The sequence below is a fragment of the Cajanus cajan genome, chromosome 8 (assembly GCF_000230855.2).
Source record: "Cajanus cajan strain Asha chromosome 8, NIPB_CcT2T_4, whole genome shotgun sequence".
Taxonomy (NCBI): domain Eukaryota; kingdom Viridiplantae; phylum Streptophyta; class Magnoliopsida; order Fabales; family Fabaceae; genus Cajanus; species Cajanus cajan.
The window spans coordinates 5100641-5114957 of NC_138524.1; the positions used below are offsets into that span (position 1 = coordinate 5100641).

Sequence of the window (14317 nt, forward strand, 5' to 3'; positions counted from 1 at the left end):
TAAACTTTGGGGTTTGGGATGTGAAGTGTGAAACATTGCATAAAGGTACAAGGTGTTATCTTTATGGGGAAGGTTACCACTTTTGAACACGTGTAAACAAGAAGCTTGGTCTATATTGTTTCGTCCCAACAACAATGTCCTTCATTGTCTAGGAAACTTTTACAGATAATTGTGGCCATTGGGAGAAAGAGGCATTGTGATAATATATTTAGGAATGTGGTTTGATTATTTTTATTAATTCAATTTTTACAGAATAATATATTTATTATTTAATTCATAATATAACTTTTGCTTATTTCATCATAAAAATTGATTGTTGCATCGAAACAAATAAAGATTCACTTTATTTATTTATAAAATAATATTAATCATTTTTTTAAGATATACTTTTATTTGTACTTATTTTTGAATTAGTTAACACAATACACAATGATCATAAATTTGGGATAATAACTTATTAAAAAGTCCAACTTATTTGAAAACAACTTATAATATTCAAGCTTGAAAGTCTCTTACTTACTTTTTTCCCCTTGTTATTATTTTTATTGACTTGTTAAATCTTTTACTTTTATTATACTTATTAAAAGTTTGTAATATTTACTCTCTCAACCTCGATAAATAAAATCACTTCCTCTCTTAATTTTATAATTTGTTGATATTTCAAAACATGGGTTTAAATATAACATAAAAATAACTCTTGTCAAATAGAAACTTTAACAGTATAAAACCATAGAAATATAAATCTATTTATATTATATTCTTTTGACTATACATAATATTAAGATTATTTACTAAATGAAAAATAAAATTGATGATTTATTTAAAAAGAGGAGGAAAGAAGAGGAAAAAAAATATCTAATGTTGAAAACAGTTTAATGTATGAGTTCAATGAATATCAACTATTTGGATGATAGTATTAAAAAAACATTATAAAAAAGTACAAAGTATTTATTTTCTTGACTGCATATAATAAGTTTTGTTGACCTTTACGCTAATTACTTTCAAATCATGTTAACGTGGAAACACTGTTTAAGAAGATTTACAGAATTCAGGAGAAAAAAAAAAGTTATTTGTATTTTATTAAAAAATAAGAAAAAAAAATGAATGATATAAGCACAAAAAATAATTAAAAAAAAAGGGAGAAGAAGAATATAAAGAATTTAAAATGAAGGTTGGTGGGAGGTGGGAGAAGAAAAGGTGGTGGGAGGGAGAAAAAGCAAAATCGTTTTCAAGCAAACAGTAGACTCAAGTGTGTCAACGTAACAAACATAAATGCAACTGCTTCTTCTCTTTTAAAGTTTCATTCAGATGCATTTCCTCTTCCTCTAGGGTTTTCCCTTTCTGCAAATTCCTCACATTCATCTCTCTTCTGCCGATCGATTGCTCTCTCTCTCTCTCTCTCTCTCTCTCTCACACACACACACACACTATTCTCATTTTCTTTATTTAATTAGAACGCGCTTTCTCGTCTCTCATCGTTTCCTCATCTCTCGCCTCGCATTCGATGAGTGATTCCAAGGTATTTTAATTGATTGCGTTCTTTGTTGCAGTTGCGTTTTATTTTGCTTTGTTTTGTTTTGCCTCGCAGAATCGTAGATCGCGGAATGATATTTTAAGAGAAACACGTTTTCCGTCTTCTTTACGCTTCACGTCGTCGTTTTGTTGGAGTGTTGTGCGAGAAACTGAGAATCGAATCTCCGTGTTTGTTATTTGATTTGATTAATTTTCGTGTGTGTCAGATCTCTCTAGTGTAGATCTCTCACGAGGATTAGAATATTATTTGGCAGCAATTAATTGGAACTGGTATTACCTTGTAATTTGTGAAATGTTTTACTTTAATATTATTATAGTAATTTTGTTTCAAGGTAATTCGGTTTGGCATGTGGTTTGGAGTTTAATGAGTATATTTGTATCATCTCCACACTGGCATTGCAAGTTTTCGTTCACATGGTGGTTTTAGTCTTGTGCATTTTTAAGTATCTGTATGTTTGTTAACTAAAATCTTGGCTGAAGAGGTGGCTATTGATTATGATTTGGAAATAGGTGTTGATTGTTCTATGTCTTTTAGGTAAGAAGTGGGTTTTGCGTGTGGCCAGATGCGAGACAACTTTGCTTAAGGAAAGGTCTTCTATATGGATTTATGCGATTGTTTTCTATACCATTGAAAACAATCCGTGGAGCTAGTCGGTCGTTGAGAGTGGATCAATTTTGCAGTGTAGTGAATTTATCTTCCTCATTGCAGATAGAATTGGTGAGCGGATCTCGCCTTTTTGAAGGTTTTATGTTGCATCGATTGGATTAATATTCAGTCGCTCAAGCTCATAAGCTCTGGAGCAATATACCAAAATCCTAGTATGTGCTGTGTTGTCTCATTATTTTTTAATAAATTTTTAGGTTCCATGCCTTAGAGACAATTATGCATATCTTTTACATGACGTGGATACGGGGACAGTTGGTGTTGTTGATCCCTCTGAAGCTGCGCCTATCATAGATGCGTTGAGTAAGAAGAATCTAAATTTGACATACATACTGAACACTCACCACCATCATGATCAAACTGGTGGGAATGCAGAGTTGAAAGAAAGGTATGGGGCAAAGGTATGATCTTTTTATCTTTTGTCAAGGTTTATTTGTTGTCAGCAAATTGTAAAGAGAAGATTTAAGTGAGGTTTACTTTGAGTTATGTCTAACACTTGCTTGCCTTGCAGGTAATTGGTTCAGAAATAGACAAGGAAAGAATTCCTGGTATTGATATCTATTTGAGTGATGGAGATATCTGGATGTTTGCAGGCCATGAGGTTCATATATTGGCCACACCTGGTCACACCGAAGGTCAGATTCATGGTCTATTTGCATTAGTAAATATTCTTAGTTGTTGTTTTCTTTTCGATATAGTTTAAGTTAATTGATAAAATAACTGTCTGGTTTGGCTTGTTATTTTGGCTCTCTTATTCTCCTGCAATCTACTTGACTGTATAATAAGTTTCTATATTATCTTTTATCTGGCATATCTCTCCAACTGCCATGACCCCGTCACTTTAATCTACAATTTTCAACACCATGGAAATCTAAGCTCCATTTTCTTTGCTGTTATATTGACTAAACTACTGGTTTTTACTTGAAGTCATTTATGTTCTTGGTTTAGCCTGACTTGCATATTATTGGCTCTCACAGAACCCCAGTCTTTAACTTCCTTTCCCATGTCTAGACTCCAGGATTTATTTTGTCGATACTATGTTGTAGGACTGTCCTATGAACAATTTTTGCGTTGTTGCTTTGGGTAGTGCTCTAGTGTTAGGCTATGCAATTAACATGCTCAAGGTGGTGAGGTGCTGCTAATGTCATTTGTACTGTAAGCAGGTCATGTAAGCTTCTACTTTCCAGGATCTGGGGCAATTTTTACCGGAGACACCTTGTTCAGCTTATCATGTGGCAAGCTCTTCGAAGGAACCCCTGAACAGGTTGATTTGAATTGCATTTCGTTTCTCATGTGGCATTGCATCTTGTTGCAATATTTTTTTTCTTGTTTCTATATTCATTTTAAATTGAACTAACTACCTGAAGCAGACTTCAACTGCAAATACCTGCAGGAAAGGGGTTGAACTACAGTGGTTTGAACTGCAACTAAATAAGGACTTTATTATTATTGAAACTTGCATTGTTTTGTGAATGAATGAATATAAATTCCCGTACAAAATATGGTAGTTGTTTGACTTCATTTGTTGATAGTGTGTTTGGATGAGTAATTTTAGAAATTCAAGGAATTTGAAATTCTTAAAATTTAAATTACTTTGCTTTCAATTTTCATCATTCCTTAAATGTTTTATTTGGACAAATCAATTCAATTTTTTTTTTGAATTTTAAATTCTTAGTTTGAATAAGACAATTTGATTTTCACCATGGGTAAAATTGATTTTAAACATACACACACATATATATAATGAACTTTTAGGATTAAATTTATAAACCAAATATTAGCTAATTTTTCAATATTTAATAATTTTAAAATTAATATTAGATAATATTTAATAATTTTAAAAATAATTTTGAATATTCAATAATTTAAAAAATAATTTATATTTTTTATATCGACTTTGAAAAGTAGGAGAAAAAAGAGAAAGAAGAATTTTAATATCTTTATTGAAAAAATTTGAAATTTTACAATTTTAAGAAATTTCAAATATGCTTGAATTTCAAATTATTTGTAAATTCTCCATTCAAACAACATTTCATCCCAAAGCACTTGAGATTCTTCAAGAATTTGAATTATTTCATTAAAATTCTTCTAAAATGAGATTACCATGTTTTTATTCTTAATCTAATCGGAAAATTCTCCATGTCTACAATGTTAGTTTAGGAACATTTGAATCGAATTATTAAGATATTAGGTAAGACTAATTAAATACACACTGATGTACCATTTCTTACTATTGCTACGTTAATATAAGAAATCACTTATATCAATAAATATTATTTTAGCTGTTATAATAATGTTTTCATTTTTTTAAAACGTATTGCTGATGTACAATGTGGCTTTGAATGCAAGCCATTTCTTTTATGTGCTCCAGTCTATAAATTCATAAGCTTGTAATGCATTTTTTCTTTAATTATATCGAGAATTTCTTCCATTACAGATGCTATCTTCTCTTAAAAGGATCATGTCTTTGCCAGATGATACAAGTATTTATTGTGGTCATGAATATACGTTGGTTAGTTGTTTTTACTTTCATTCTTTATTTTCCCTGCTTCATTTCTGTGCCTGAATGCTGCAGCCCTGACTTTGGTGCCTTGAAATATGCAGAGTAATTCAAAGTTTGCCTTGTCTATAGAACCTGGAAACAAGGAACTTCAATCCTATGCTGCCCATGTAGCTCAGCTTAGAAATAAGGGCTTGCCCACGGTAATTTTCAGAACTGAGCTTCTTTAATGGGTAGTTTCAATTGTCCTCTCGGTAGCAGCTCTTCATCACTAATCTTGTCACAACTCATTGTTATCAAAGCTTACATACCCTTGTTAGTTGTTGGTCTGATTGAATCTTGTGTTTTGCTTTTACCAAATTATTTCTGTTTTCTCAGATTCCAACTACGCTGAAAACGGAAAAAGCTTGCAATCCATTTCTTCGCACATGGAGCATGGAAATCCGGCAAAAGTTAAATATTGCAGCCACAGCAGATGATGCAGAAGCTCTGGGTGTTATTCGGCAGGCAAACGATCATTTTTAGAATTTTTTAATTAAATCTTAAAATTCTAAAGATACTTTTTCTGTATAGATTAGGTTAATGAATCCATCAATGGAATAATATTTACTTGGTGGTATCGTAATATAATTTTTCAATTTTCTTTGGGTTCATTTGAAATGTAAATTAGATTTCAGTTTTGTTGGCATGATGGGAGTCAGAATCATGATGATGCAGGGAAGCCGCTCAGACACTCCCCTCGTGTTAGCATATGCATATGTTGAGAAAGTTGTATTTTGATCCATTGTACTTTTGTGATACGATGATTTTCAATATTCCAAAAACTAGTTTGTACATATAAAGAGCATTAACCCCGGCTTTATAAGTAATTAATTAGGCTAACGGACTACCTTTGCCATTTTGTATTTCCCTCCTTATGAAGGCATCACATGTTAACGTGAGTGTCTACTATGATGTGTTGAGAAACAGACTTCTCGGATACAATGTTGCATGAGATTTTGCGCTTGATAGTGTACATGACTTGAAACGAAAGTATAGAGGATGAAAGCATTAAAATATTGTATTCAATCATGTGTTTGACTTCAAATATTTTATTTAAACGTGTTCTAACATTCATTGAAGATCATATTTTGACCCGGCAGTGATCGTTTGCCGTAGAACTAATATAATTCGTATTTCCTCTCACCTTGGGAAGTGAGTTAAGTAACTTTTTGAGAAAGACTAAGATGTGGAGTATAACCCTGGGGCCTTAACAACTAGGACTCTCGAGTATGGTGGGTTGTTACTCTCACTTTTAAATTGATGGATGGATTCACCTAAAACCCGAAACTGCAACAACTTGGGTATTAATCGCCACTCTTCAAAGAAACTGACAACGCCATCATCACGGTTCTCGAACATGAGAGAATTACTTTATGTGCTAATCTTGTATGTGTTCAAATAATTATAGTCCTGCACATGTCATCTCATATCTGTTGGTAGCACCCCCATAGGATCATTATTTGGTTAACCACTTCCAATTAGGTGCAGTTGGATGTGTGTCCTAACGTTTACGTCTTTTGTCTTAACGAGTCAGAAAAGCGCATAAAATGTGCAAGGACTGCAATTTAGTATTAGTAGGCCCCTACACAGCCACAGCATGGTAGTGAAAAGTAACAGTAACGTTACGTAATGGTATCATCAGCTTAGTATATAAATATAAATAATAATAATACAAACAAATTAAATGGTAGTTGGTCCCTCCTCCCCTTCTCCCTCCGTGTGTAGCATAGCATTAACATCAGAGTTTTTAAGCGTCATTATCAGATTATTAACCCTCGTCCTTCCCTTGTCCAAAAGATTCTAACAGCGGTCCCCACCCACTCTCAGTGCGATTTGCTTTCCAATACAGAGTTAACAGTTTCCGCGCCAAAGGAAACGCAGAACAAGACGAACAACAGGTTAATTAAGCAACTATACTCTCTTTCTCTCCTTCTCTCCTTTTTCACTCACATCACATTATATGAATTATTGAATATATGATACGACGTTAACGTTCTTCGTTTTCGCACTAATAGCAATGGCGGTCGACGATCGGTTCGCAGATTTCAACCCTAAGACGTGCGTCGTTTTAGGCGGCACAGGATTCCTCGGAAGATCGTTGGTCCTGAGGCTGTTGAAACTCGGTAACTGGATCGTCCGAGTTGCCGATTCCGCTCACTCTATCCAACTCCACGACTCCGAGTCTCTCCTCGCTCAAGCTCTCTCTTCTGCTCGCGCTTCCTACTTCCACATCGACCTTCGCGATAAGCGCAACATTGCCAAAGGTTCACACGTTCTTCAATCCTTTCTGTTGAAAGCCACGTGATCGTCTGTGTATATCACAGTCGAATCCACGTGATTTTCTTTCTATTTCGTTTGGAATGAAATACGCCGTCCGTGAAAACTAATTGCAGCGTTGAAATGCGTAATTTGCAGTTCTTGAAGGTTCCTCTGTTGTCTTTTATATGGATGTTGCCAGCATCGATGTGAATGACTTCTATACTTGCTATACGCTCATAGTTCAAGGTACTCTTCCATTTGCCGCGTTAATTTCCGTCGATTCGACGTTTTTGCTTACGAAATTTGATGTTTTATTATTCAGGTGCAAAGAATGTCATTAGTGCGTGCCGAGAATGTAGAGTGAGACGCCTAATATATAACAGTTCTGCGGATGTTGTATTTGATGGTTTGCATGATATTCATGATGGAGACGAGTCGTTGGCGTATCCTTGGAAAGTACGGTTTTGTTGAAAGAGCTTCTTTTGTTTTTTCTAATCGTTAATAGCTAGTTTAGATTAGATGATTTTCATTTGTGAACAAATAAACATTTATAATAGGGGAAAATATGAATTGCAGATTGACGACATGTTAAGTGACCTAAAGGCTCAAGCAGAAGCTTTGGTCCTGAGTGTCAATGACATTGATGGCCTATTGACATGCTCTCTTCGTCCTAGTAATGTTTTTGGACCCGGTGACACAAAATTTGTGCCATATTTTCTGAAGTTAGCAAGATATGGTTTTGCAAAGGTAGTTTTCTGTTTGCCCTGGATATATATATATTTTTTTGTTTATAGTTGTACATTTGTAGGATTCATTTGTCAAATGGAGGGGGAAGGTGGTTTTAATATTATTTCCTAATCTAAGCTTTACAAAAAATAACTTCACCACTATTACAATAAAGTTGTAATTATAATATTGCCTTATGTCAGTTTTCTTGAACACTAGAAAAGAGATTTTTGTTTAACAACTCTTCCCTCTTGCTTATTTGCCCTCTCCAAAGGTCAAGATCAACGGACAGATTTTGGATTCATGTAACATCTTGGTGTTCTTTGTATGTACCTATTTGAATAGAATTCCCCCTCCCCCAACAAACTAGTGATGTTTTTCTAAGCATAGGAGATAAAGATATTTGAGTTCTGAAGAAAGTGTAAAAAAGTTGTTTTCTGCCTTTTGTTTTCCAAAACCTATTTAAAAAAAAAATCCAGAAAAACCTTTTCTTCATACTAAGTGAGTACTATGTCTATTGGTCTATTGATCTAGACCCTTCTCTGAATTTTGAAACTTCACTAAAATAGGAAATATGATTGGTATTTCTATGCCATTTCTTTTCTACTAAATTTTGATCTTAGAACTGTCTGATCTGAAGCTCATTTCATATATATATGAGGAGAGTTATAATAACACCGGTGTAACTTTTACCAAGTATTACACTGCTCAATAACTTTATATTAATTGTGAATTTTGAAAATCCAACCGTTAGATTGAAAGTTCATATCACTTTATATGTGTATATCAAATTTTGTTAAAATTGAACAACAACTTGAAGGTAATCAAAGTGTTCATATTTTAGTATATTTTGAAATGAATATATTACGTCAATTTTGTTTTATAAGAATGAAGTATCAAATCATCTTGGATTAATATAAAATTTTGTATATATGATCTAAGAAATATGAACTTTCAATCTAACGGTTGAATTTTCAAAATTCACATTTAATATAAAGTTATTAAGTGGTATAATACGTAGTAAAAGTTACACCAGTATTATTATAATCCTCCTTTATATATATATATATATATTATATGATATGATATAAACATAATTCATATTGATTATTGACTACTATCATTCTTGAGACAGTCACTTGAGTCAACAATTATGGACCCTTGATTAGTTGTGATTATTGGATGCGCCATAAATTCTTTCCTGTTTCATATGAAGTCAAGTTCAAAATTTCCTATTTGTTTGGCCTTTAATCGAGCCAAATGACATTGTGTAATCTATGTAGCTGGCCTCACGTAGTGGGATAAGGCTTTTTTCTTTTTCTTTTTCTTTCATATATCATGTGATTCACACTGGCTAGCATTGCTGACTTCAAGACTTATTTTAGAGTGACAATTTCTCATTTCAGTTTATTATAGGGACTGGTGACAATCTTTCAGACTTCACTTTTTCTGAAAATGTTACTCATGCACATATATGTGCAGAAAAAGCCTTAAATTTCCAAACAGTTTCTGTGGCAGGAAAGGTGTGTATATATATTATCAGTTTACCGCTTGCTCTGATTTAATATTGATGCATAACAAAGTATATTTCGTTTCACATGCAGGCATTTTTCATCACAAATCTTGAGCCTATGAAATTCTGGGAATTTCTCTCAATTTTGTTGGATGGTCTTGGATATCAAAGGTAAAAACGAGCAACTGGTTTTAATATTTGAATGGCATAATATTGTCTCCAAGATGTTTAGTTGTATATGTTTGTCATGATTGTATGATATAGCATATAAGAGTTTTAGAAGAGGAAAAAGGTTTATAAATTAAGCTATATCAAAATAATTTTTTCCTGCCCATTTAGGAGAGGTCATAGCATATTAGCTCTTTCTTTGGTATAAGCAATTTTGGCTTGCTATTTCATTCACTATTGGAGGCAACAATAGGCTACGTGTATTTTCTTTATTGATGATTTATGACCTCTTATGCTGTTAACAAAGTTAGAAAATCCTGACTTTAATTGCAGGCCATTCATCAAACTTCCTGCTAATTTGGTGCAATATATTCTCTCAGTTTTAAAGTGGTTACATGAAAAGTTGGGACCCAGATACTTCAGTTATCCTTTATTAGCTCATTTTTTTCAGTTAGCTTTATATACCCGAACTTTCAACTGCCTTGCAGCTCAGAAAGATATTGGATACTCACCAATAGTCTCCCTTGAGGTTGAATTCTTCTTGCATCTTTTTAAATTTTTACTTGTGAAATCTTATATTCTTGTTCCTTCCCAGTGATAACTGATAACTGAATTATATGGGGTGTAGTGTAACTATGCAACTACCTCCAAAGAGGCAAAATGAAGATTTGTTAAATAAAATAAGGCTGTTGTTCCCTTCTCAATACAGTTCAGACCCCCATTCCCACACACATACAGATATACAAACTAGGTTCTTCTTATTGATATACAACCTAGAGTGAAATATTTTATTTGGCAATGTTTATATATAGGCCTGGAATTTCTTACTCTTAAGATTTGCATTTGTATTTGTTGATATTGGATAATACAGGAAGGAGTCGCATTAACCATAGAATCATTCTCTCATTTAGCTAGAGACTCGTCCTTTTCAAGATGCTGCAGTGGAAAACAGTCAAAAGCCGATAAGCTGCTAGGTGGAGGAAAAGGTTAAAACATAATGCTTTCTCTTGCAATACAATGTTTACATACATCAGTGAAGGTTTGCTATGTTTAGTTAATGTCAAGCAACTTTTGGTGGAAATGAAATAAGTTGGAGCATATTGATAGGTAAGAGTGGGTAAATAAGTTGAACTTATAAAAACTGCACTTTAAAAAAAAAAGATTGTCTGAACTTAAATGAATTGGAAATTAGTTCAAGGAAACTGAACTGAAATTTTTTTGTTTTACTGAACTGAACTGCATTTATAAGTTTGAATTGAATTGTAATCCAAACTGAACTGAACTGTTTTAGTGTTTAAAATTTAATTGTTTTGGCTAGTGATTCAGGCCAACTTGACCAATTTTATCTTATTTTCTATTTTTATTTAAATTTTACAGAGGAAAATATTAAAAAATAAATCTGGTCAAATAAACTGATAGGCTTTGAGCCTAGAAAGTAGTGGCTCGGTCTAGTTCAATTGGCTCACCGGGCCTTGGCCAAATTAACCTTTTTTTCTTTTCAGAACACCTTTTTCAAAGCTCAGGTTGTTGGGTTAGTTCATTAAGTTGGGTCATTTTTTACACCTCTAGTTTTTACTGTTTATAAAAATAGTTCAATTCAATTTTTATAGTTAATTCAGTTCAGTTTTCAACTAGTTCAGTTTTATAGGAGAATAGTTCAATTCACTGCCAGTTAATTATGTTTTTTTTTACCAACTCCTATTGATAGTTAATACCTTATTGCATGATGAATATGTGACTCATCTTGTTAGAAATTAAAATAGTTAACTCTTGACTTGCAAATTAACTAATGGTTTAACCTTATAATACATCAATAGGTCCTTGAACTTTTTGAGAATTTTTAATTAAGTTCTTGAACATAAAAAATTTATAATCAAGTCCTTAATCTTTTACAAATTTTGTAATTCTAGGGACTCAATTATAGTTTTTTAATTTGGAGACCTAATTAAAAATTTTCGAGAAGTTCATAGACCACAAAAGTATTAAACGTTAATTAATTAAGTTAAACATGACATAAGTATATGGGCAACACCACGAATCATAAATACCTTGCTCGTAGACTTGCTTGAATAATTGCATTTTTTGTTTACTTTAAGGGTGTGCTCAGCTCAAATGGAAGTTTCTTTGCACTTGTATGATACAAGTTAAATGTAGCAGTGTTGAAAGGGAAATGCAACTCATTTGCACTCCATACTAAATTTTTACCTCTCCCCATTGAAAACATAAATGAGCTGAAATTGATTTTTTGCCCATGTTTTTCTACTCTTGACTTCACATCAAGGACTGAGGATAAAATCCTTTCCATCCCAATCTACATTTATTGCTCTCCCTTTTTCACCTTCCCTGCCAAGCTCACCCTTAGATTGCTTCAATAGTGTACTTTTCTTTGTTACTGTTCCATGCATACCAACTACTACTTGGTGTATACTGCCTTTGGGTCATAAACATGAACACACTAAAATTGGTGGCAAATGGATTTATTTTATCATTTTAAAATCACTCTGCCAAAATACATTTGAGTGATACATCATTATTAAACTGAATATTTGGCAATACACATTTTAACTATTCTGAATCAGATATAATTTTTAGCTTTATTTTTACAGTGGCGGACATTTTGCTGTGGAGAGACGAGAAGAAATCCTTTACATATTTCCTTGTTATGGTTTTGTTGTTTTACTGGTTTTTCCTTTCCGGAAGAACTTTTATATCATCTGCTGCGAGGCTTTTGCTGTTTGCCACTTTAGTTTTTTATGGACATGGTTTTCTGCCATCAAAGTTGTAAGTGAGCTCATAAAGACTGAGACTTTAAATTTCTGTCTTTTAAACTGATTTTAGGAAGCTTTATGCTCCAAATCACACACTTTTTATTTATTTATTTATTTATATGAAAGCCAGTTGCTTTATTGAAATGATGCTTCAATATTTGGTCCTCCCTCTGTTTTCATTCTGCCAGTTACGTCTTTGGCATGCTAGTTATGTTCTCGCCACAGCTTATCATTTTAAGAGTAATATAGTCCATATCTCAGCCATAAAGGCTACTCATATCTTACCATATATCAATGCCAAGTACAGAAATTACGTAGTATACATTTATGAACTCTTAAAAGTTGTTTTTGGGATTTTGGCTCTTAAGTCTTAACAACTGATTCCTTCATAGTTCACCGGAAAAATAATTTGTTTTCTAAGTACTAACTCTATTACACTTTGTGACAGATTTGGTCTTCATATACAAAGGATACCCATGTCTTGTTTTAAGATCTCTGATACAGTAGTGAAAGATTCAGTTACAACTACAGTGTATATATGGAACAAGGTTTTTCAAAATATAAGAGGACTGGCTCAAGGGGACGATTGGTCTACATTCTTCAAGGTAAAAGATGTGGTCTCCTTTAAAAACAAAAATCCTCTCTTTTCTTGTTCTAACTAAATTTATTGTAATTTTTAAAATATATGATGTAAGCATTATCTGTTTATTGAGAATGCATGTACTCTGTAATCTCTGGATCTTGCTTTGGTTTTGGAAAAATGGATTTTAAGTTTGTCATCTAATTGGTCAGCGGGTCACCATTTATCTTTCTGTCTTGCATGTTTGAGAGGTTGGCTTGAAAGAATGAAGTTTTACTATGATTCAGAGATTCTGGTAATTGTTGCCTTCATGTTTAATTTTTTTAACTGATGCAGATCGCAGTTTTTCTTTACGTTCTGAAGTTGATCCTGTCAAAGTTGTTGACAATATTGATAGGCATAGGTATGGAATTGTTAATGTGAGTTCCAGAACTTTGTTGGTTTGTGCCCTTTCATATTTACAAAATCTGAATTGTTTGTGTAGGTTTGGTGTTCTCATTTATGGCATTTTTTGTTTACGAGCAATATGAATCAGAAATTGATGGATTGGTGGATAATCTGTTCATCAGCTTGAAGGAGTTCATGATATATTTGATGAGAATTTCACCTGTTTCTATATCGCGCCTTCAGCATTATGAAGGACCAAGAAAAGTAAAAGACCTGAGATAGCAAAAAGAAAAAAGTTTCACCTTCGCTCTGCGATCTTAAAGTTCCATTACACATCTGTTTACATACAAAAAAATTTGAAAAAGTGCTCTGTCCCTATGAAAAACATAGGGAAAATATAATCACGTGTAGGAATTCCCTCTCTCTGTTTTCTGTAATCACAATTGAACTAATGAATCTGGCCGATAATGTAGTTGTTTGAAAGAATTGTGATACTCTTCCTTAAGAATTAGATTGATGGTTAATTGACAACAAATATTTCTACAAAGGGAATGAGCTCTCAAGAGTGTGTTTAGTTTTATGATGGAAGTTATAAGAATTGATTTTGACGGCAGTAAAACTTGATTTTATAAAAATCTAGATGTTTGGTTAATGGTTATTGTTAGGTAAAATTTATTTTGCCTTTAAATCTCAATTTGATTAGAAGTGGTAAAAAGTAACTTTTGTGTTGGTTGAAAAATTTATAGTAATTTTGTTTTCAGGACAAAAATGATTAAATACAAATCAATCCGTTTGAAAATTAATTTTAACCATAATTACTCTTATAAAAACAATTTTGCATAGGATTATGGGAACGTTGATGCAAATGAAAAGGTTCACTTTCTAATACATAAAAGTATAAAGTAAGTTGTTGCGTTAAATTAAAAGTTCATATGAAAGGGTTAAAACGTCAGCCAAACACACATTATGTTTATCATAAACTGAATAGGTCATTGTTCATAGATTTTAAAAAAAATGTATCAAATAAGATTTATTATTGTTATAAATCATAACTACAAATATAAATAATAATTAGATTGTATTTGAATAATTAAAGATTAAAAAAGTTTAAGTGATCATATGAATATTAATTAACTTTTAATATTAATCATTAATGTATCATTATATAATAATAAAT

General features: G+C 32.5%; 2 protein-coding genes across 2 annotated transcripts; both read left to right on the forward strand.

The window, feature by feature from the left end:
• The first annotated feature begins 1193 nt into the window (after positions 1 to 1193).
• Positions 1194 to 5579, forward strand: LOC109800855 (putative hydroxyacylglutathione hydrolase 2, chloroplastic). Its single transcript, XM_020361763.3, has 8 exons — positions 1194 to 1519; positions 2069 to 2251; positions 2395 to 2598; positions 2709 to 2832; positions 3361 to 3461; positions 4635 to 4709; positions 4802 to 4900; positions 5076 to 5579. The coding sequence occupies exons 1-8, from the start codon at positions 1505 to 1507 to the stop codon at positions 5220 to 5222; spliced, it is 948 nt and encodes a 315-aa protein (XP_020217352.1). The 5' UTR covers positions 1194 to 1504; the 3' UTR covers positions 5223 to 5579.
• A 785-nt stretch (positions 5580 to 6364) lies between these two features.
• On the forward strand, positions 6365 to 13626 carry LOC109801541 (3-beta hydroxysteroid dehydrogenase/isomerase family protein). Its single transcript, XM_020362640.3, has 13 exons — positions 6365 to 6637; positions 6755 to 7003; positions 7155 to 7244; positions 7321 to 7454; positions 7575 to 7745; positions 9131 to 9247; positions 9329 to 9408; positions 9739 to 9934; positions 10277 to 10391; positions 12012 to 12186; positions 12622 to 12778; positions 13090 to 13156; positions 13238 to 13626. Exons 2-13 carry the CDS (start codon positions 6757 to 6759, stop codon positions 13420 to 13422), a joined length of 1734 nt encoding a protein of 577 aa, XP_020218229.1. The 5' UTR covers positions 6365 to 6637; positions 6755 to 6756; the 3' UTR covers positions 13423 to 13626.
• Positions 13627 to 14317: the final 691 nt, after the last annotated feature.

Coding starts and splice junctions, on each gene's coding strand:
- LOC109800855 (XM_020361763.3), top strand. Junction 3,462..4,634: donor TCGAAGGAACCCCTGAACAG/GTTGATTTGAAT, acceptor CTTCCATTACAG/ATGCTATCTTCTCTTAAAAG. Junction 4,710..4,801: donor GTGGTCATGAATATACGTTG/GTTAGTTGTTTT, acceptor TGAAATATGCAG/AGTAATTCAAAGTTTGCCTT.
- LOC109801541 (XM_020362640.3), top strand. CDS start 6,757: ATGGCGGTCGACGATCGGTTCGCAGATTTCAACCCTAAGACGTGCGTC. Junction 7,004..7,154: donor TAAGCGCAACATTGCCAAAG/GTTCACACGTTC, acceptor CGTAATTTGCAG/TTCTTGAAGGTTCCTCTGTT. Junction 7,455..7,574: donor CGTTGGCGTATCCTTGGAAA/GTACGGTTTTGT, acceptor TATGAATTGCAG/ATTGACGACATGTTAAGTGA.